General features: G+C 44.5%; 1 protein-coding gene across 1 annotated transcript in view; it reads right to left on the reverse strand.

Annotated features, from left to right (window-relative positions):
- PDE7B (phosphodiesterase 7B) overlaps nt 1-5,720 on the reverse strand; it is a 43,448-nt gene that overhangs the window by 9,666 nt on the left and 28,062 nt on the right. The window contains exons 8-9 of the mRNA XM_035899880.1: nt 3,153-3,244; nt 1,935-2,079 (exon numbers count right to left, since the gene is read on the reverse strand). Coding sequence (XP_035755773.1) covers nt 1,935-2,079; nt 3,153-3,244 — 237 coding nt within the window. The remainder of the gene's footprint in view (nt 1-1,934; nt 2,080-3,152; nt 3,245-5,720) is intronic.

The following is a 5,720-nucleotide window of genomic DNA, read 5'->3' on the forward strand; positions in this document are numbered from 1 at the left end:
GTTCAGCAGCAAATCTGCAGCCCTGAAACTTCCAGGCCTGAGCAGCAATGCTGGGAAGGGTTAAGATCACCTTTTAGAGACTCAGCCTCACCCAAATGTGCCTTTTGAGGAACGAGCGTTTATTTAAGCTGCAAACAAAACTTTCATTCAGCCCTCTGCTTTACCGTAGTGAGAACAAGAGGAAAGCCAAATTCCAAGGCTGCAAAGTCTTTTGGATATTCCTCGCAAGGAATAAGCCAACAAAAGCCTCGGGCTGGCTCCTGCTGACTGCCTGGCTCAGCATCCACGGCTGATGACAAGGAAGGGAAGAGCCAGGCTGGTGTAAGACTATTTGGGCATCATTTCTCTGCGGTCTCAGTGAGTGACCTTGCATCTCACTTCAATTACACTTCATCTTAATGTCTGCATATTTTTGTTTACAAAGCTAAGCTCAGGGCTCTCCACGCTGCCCCTGGCTTGGTTTCACTTAGTTAACCAGTACTTTTAAGTGCTTTGCAGGGGAATGAGTACAGGAGGGCAAGAGGTTCTTAAAATCAAGTAACTGCTTCAGAAAAGTAAACCATGTAATAGTCTGTCTGTCTTACTGCCTTGAAACAAGAGGTCATGTGCCTCGTTTCTTCACAGATTGAACACAGTCAGCCAGCCTGACAGAGGTCAGGAATCATTCTGGCACCTGGGAGGAAACCAGAAATATTTCCTGTGAAGTGGTGGAGGGAAGTCTCCGAGTCACTTTTCTCTCTGGATTAAATCGATTAGCCTTAATGTTACTGTCTATTACAAGGACCTTTCAAACATTCTTTAACTTACCCTGATCAATCGAGATTTCTTGGTACTTTTTTTTCTTCCTCCACAGCTAATCCACCAGATAAGTAAATCTCACCATGTCTGCGCCCCAGTTCCTATCTTCACGAAAGCGCGTAAGAAACTTGTTGCTATAGTTGAGCTCTGTAATCCCTGTGCCTTTGGCATTTGCACAAGTTTCTTGCCCAACCTATCCAGAAATACGATAAGCCCATCACCCTGCCCTGCATGGTCCATGCAGGAATCTGACAGAAGACTGTATCTGACAGAGGACAGTGGAGCAGATTACTACATTTCCCACATTGGTGGAGGGGAAGAATGAACAGATCAGCACTTCTTTCCTTGCAGCTGTCACCTTTCCTCTAACCCTGACAAAGTGATAATGTGTAGATGTTTGTTTTATTGATGATAGCGATTACTTAAACTCCTTTATGTATTTAAGAATGGAATTGATGTCATTTCTTCAGAGAAGCATGTATATGCAGCTACTTTAATCACAATAATGCTTTAATAGAGGTGTATTCTGAAGAGCCTGTTAATGACTGCAGCTTAGCTGGAAGAACTAGTCTGAATCTATTTGATTTTTAAATAAAACATGGTTTCTTCATTAGCCGGGCAGATCTGCCAGAGAAGCACCTGCTGCCATGGCAACAGCTGTCTCTGCAGAGGCAGTTTTGGAACATCCATCACAGGGACGGGACTTGGGCGCCTGATGTCAGGCTGTCTTGGAAAGAACACCGACAAGGGGGCTCTCCTGAACGGTGTGAGGAAATAACACCGGTGAAGCGACATTTGCCAGATGAGAAAACATAATTGAAGCATTACCTGGCAAGAGACGCAGTGGTCTGGAAATAAAATAATTAGCAGCTTATCTTAATTTCTCAGCATTTGACACTCTCCTGTATCTGTTGCATTCACAGCTTTTTAACTCAAGGAAATTACACAAGGAAATATCAGAGGCACCTTATGCTTGCCTGACATACTGGTGGCTGAAGCAAAGTGTTCATGGTAATAGGTAAGGAGACGCTGATGTCCAGGCACACTATTGTATGCTATTCTAACATATACTAGAAAACACTGTGACTTGAAAAATGAATAGAATACAATAGTGGAAAAATAATCTTTGAAGTTACCTGAAGCATAAAATGTCTGTCTTGTGCATCCTCCAGCCTCAAATCCTGATTGTCAAGGTGAGATTTCAGACGGATCAGAAACTCATTCTGCCTGTTGATGTCTGTTGCCAAGATCAGGGAGCCCAACTGCTGCTCGATGTCCTGTCTGCAATAAGGAGAATAAGCCCCTTCAGTCCTGGAACCACTGAACACTAATAGCTCAAAACAACCTGCTACGGATCAATAACTAGCATAAAGATTCCACTTTCTTTACGGATCCAGTCTGATCTGTTTGGTCACTCTCTGCTAGGGTTTGCAGATGGGTACAACTGTTCTAGCTGCCTAAATGGGTTCACGAGGAATAGACAATGTAGAAGGAAACTGCTTGTTGGTATAGGTGGTTCTGAAAGCTTCTGAAAAGTGCTAGGAAAGTAAAAAAACCCCAAAACAACAGCATGAAGCATCTAGAACAACGCTCACATCTTACTTCAGCTGCCCAGAGCTGGGTGCTGAATACAGCAACTTTAAAGTTGCAGTTGAAGTTGTAAAGGACTGAAGTCCTTTGAGGTAAGACTGGAGTTGTCGGTCCGATGCCAAGGATTTCTGGAGCGATATGGAGCTTATTGCTTCCAGGTAACTTGTTTATATTCTTGGTAAGGTCACCTGTGATTAAAACTTAATGTTGCAGGGTGTTCATTGGCTCAATCTCCATTCCTCCATGGGAGTAACACTGCTCAAAACCAGCAGGTAAAAAGGTAGCATCAACTTGGCCAAGGTGCTCATGTTGCTGGGTTGGTTTTTTTTTTGCTTCACTCACAAAGACAGTGAAGACTGAACCACACCTCCTCAGTCAGTTGTGGAAGTCCTGAGCAGTCTCGATGATACTTGACCAAGTCCTTCATTTTGCTCTCTATTTCATGCTTTTTAATCAGTAAACCTTTCCAGATTTGGTTGGTGTTATGTAAAACGAAAAATGCCAACAATGGATCTGAAAAGGCTGGCTGGCCCCCCCACTGTCGCTGCCACTGACAGTGGCTATTCCTGTGCTGCCTAAGTGGCAAAGTCTTAGAAAACACTTCTGCTGTTCAACTTTGCCTCATGGTTGCATAGTGGCACCAAGAGAGGGCAGGAAGTTCAGCCTACTCTTAAGCCTGGGCCTCGTTGCCAGTCTCCGTTTAAGAAGAGTGATGGAAGCCATGGACTAGTTTCAGTGATGCATTTCTGCTAGCAGACACTTACGTCACCTCCTTGGGCAGATGGGCGAGGAGCCGTGACTCTCGAAGCATGCCTATCGTAGATCGCCAGTGATGATTTTCTAGCACTGAAACATTCTAGGGAGGAATAAAAGGAATAAATTCAAGGATTAGGCAGGTATCCATGGTACTGATACAGATTTGCCGTATCACATGATGCCTAGAGCTGGCTGGATGTGCTGTAACGTGAGCCTAAAATGTCTGCTTTGTAGCCACCATTTGGATTTGAGGACTTGGTCTGGATTTCTAGAACTAAGGACCTTGTGCTTCTAGGTTTCCTAGCTAAGGTCAGCCCTCGAGTCCTGTTGTTCTGCAGTTCTTGAGTCCTGCTGTGAACAGAGGAGCTAATCCCATCTGAGTGGGAGGTAGCTTGCATTCTAACAGATTTATTAACAAATGAATTAAAGCATGAATGCAAAAATCATGTTTTTACCTCCTACTGATTCCAGGTTGACTTCTCAGCTTCTACAGTTTGAATGCAGAGCGGGAAAGAAAAACAAAACTAAACTGCCAAGTTTCCCTTGGAGCTAGGGAACTGGAAGCTGTCTGCAGCTGCTCAGGGAAAGCGAAGAGGAGTATCAGTATCACTGAGCATCTGCAGGCTTCAGCAACTTGGTCTGCAACAAATTTTGAGACTTTTCTGTTTCTTTGCTTTCAACTAAGTGAAACCAAAGTTAGGTCAGAAAAAGTTCCTAGGGAACAGAAACCCAGCTTTCTAGGTGGTCTGTAAATTACAACAAATTTGGTATCTTGTGTCTGATGACTTTATATTGCTATCCTAACACACAACACACTTGCCAATCACCACTCATTTAGTTCACAGAGCACTTTCTACCACTGAACGCCTCAGAAATGTCACTTGTTCAGAAAGCTCTGACACAATTCTAATTCACAAAAGCATCTGCTTGCTGCCGAGAAGCAGCTCCAGTCCTCAGTTATCCACAACAACGTGCACAGTGCAAATGAGACGACTGTCACCTAGCAATAGGGATGCTCTTGGGGGAGTTATGGCATCTGATCCCTGGTTTGGGCAGTTTATGGCTTTTGGAGTAGATGAGCACTGGATTGAAAAAATCCCCAAACACAACCAAACCTTTTGGGCAGGTAGCAGAGCAAGGACTCCACCCTATCGCTGCCAACTGGGAAACTAGAGTCAGAATCCTGCTCTCCAGCCCCTTTTGTCCCTGGCTGCCTTCTGCACTGCCCCGAGGTGCAGCTGCATTACTGCTGCCTTTTCCATTTCCCACTTCTCCAAGAGGGACTGAACAGTATTTCTCCTTAAGGCTTCCCCATCCTCCTTTGTGATCCTGTCTTATCTAATGACTGTTGAAATACTAAGCATTGCCAGTAACCAAGATCCAACTGGCATTTTGATCATCTTGTCAGTATTTTTCTTGAAATTTTGTGCTCAAAATTAGTGCAAAGGTAGGGGTGCAAATTGGATTGATATCCTGTTACAATATTTTCTGCACTACATTCTGTTGCTTTTGAATACCCACAATCACTGATATGTTGCTTTGGTATTTCTTCAGGTTTTGGGGGGCTTTGGTTTGGTATTTGTTTTTTTTGTCTCCCTAATAGACATCACGGATACCGTGGGGAAAAAAAACAACCCCAAAACTTTCCAACCATGCAAAGACTAAATCCTTTTCCCTGGAAGAGCTGACAGACTCAGAACTCAGGATCAGCTCTGCAGTATCTAAATTGCTTTTGACTGCAGTTCTGTTCATTAGCCAACTTAAATATCTTAAAGATATAAGGAAAAAGACTTAAACTTAACTTAACTTAAAGATATAAGGAAAAAATTCTTTACAATGAGGGTGGTAAACCACTGGAACAGGTTGCCCAGAGAGGTAGTGGAGGCCCCATCCCTGGAAACATTCAAGGCCAGGTTGGATGGGGCTCTGAGCAACCTGATCTAGTTGGCGGTGTCCCTGCTGACTGCAGGGGGGTTGGACTCGATGACCTCTAGTGGTCCCTTCCAACCCAAAACATTCTATGATTCTATGATTCTATGATCCCTCTTCTCCTTTTGCCTAAATACATCAGGTTGGACTTTTGCAACCCTACACTCCGACCAAGAAAAATAAGGGAATGTAATAGGACATAACAACAGATTTTTTTGCTTCTTTCACCTCCCTGGTCTCAGAGCTGAATCCTGGTCCCAACAGTCACCCCAAGTCTACAGGCTGCCATCTTCTTACCCTAAGGTAAATTAGACAAACCTTGCAGGACTGTCACCTTTGGCTTTTGGGAAGGCTTACACACCTCAAGACAGTGCCCGTGTGCACAGTTGCTGCAGCCCCGGTCTGACTGCACCCTTGAAACATCCCAACCAGGGAGATCCCTCTTGGAGTACCCTGTGCCCCCACGTCCCTTCCAGCACAGCGGCTTTACTTGCATCCCCCACCTTAGAATCATAGAATCATAGAATGTTTAGGGTTGGAAGGGACCACTAGTGGTCATCTAGTCCAACCCCCCTGCAGTGAGCAGGGACACTGCTAACTAGATCAGATTGCTCAGAGCCCCATCCAACCTGGCCTTGAATGTTCCC

This window comes from Egretta garzetta, unplaced genomic scaffold (genome assembly GCF_000687185.1).
Source record: "Egretta garzetta isolate BGI_Z169 unplaced genomic scaffold, ASM68718v1 scaffold397, whole genome shotgun sequence".
Classification (NCBI taxonomy): Eukaryota; Metazoa; Chordata; class Aves; order Pelecaniformes; family Ardeidae; genus Egretta; species Egretta garzetta.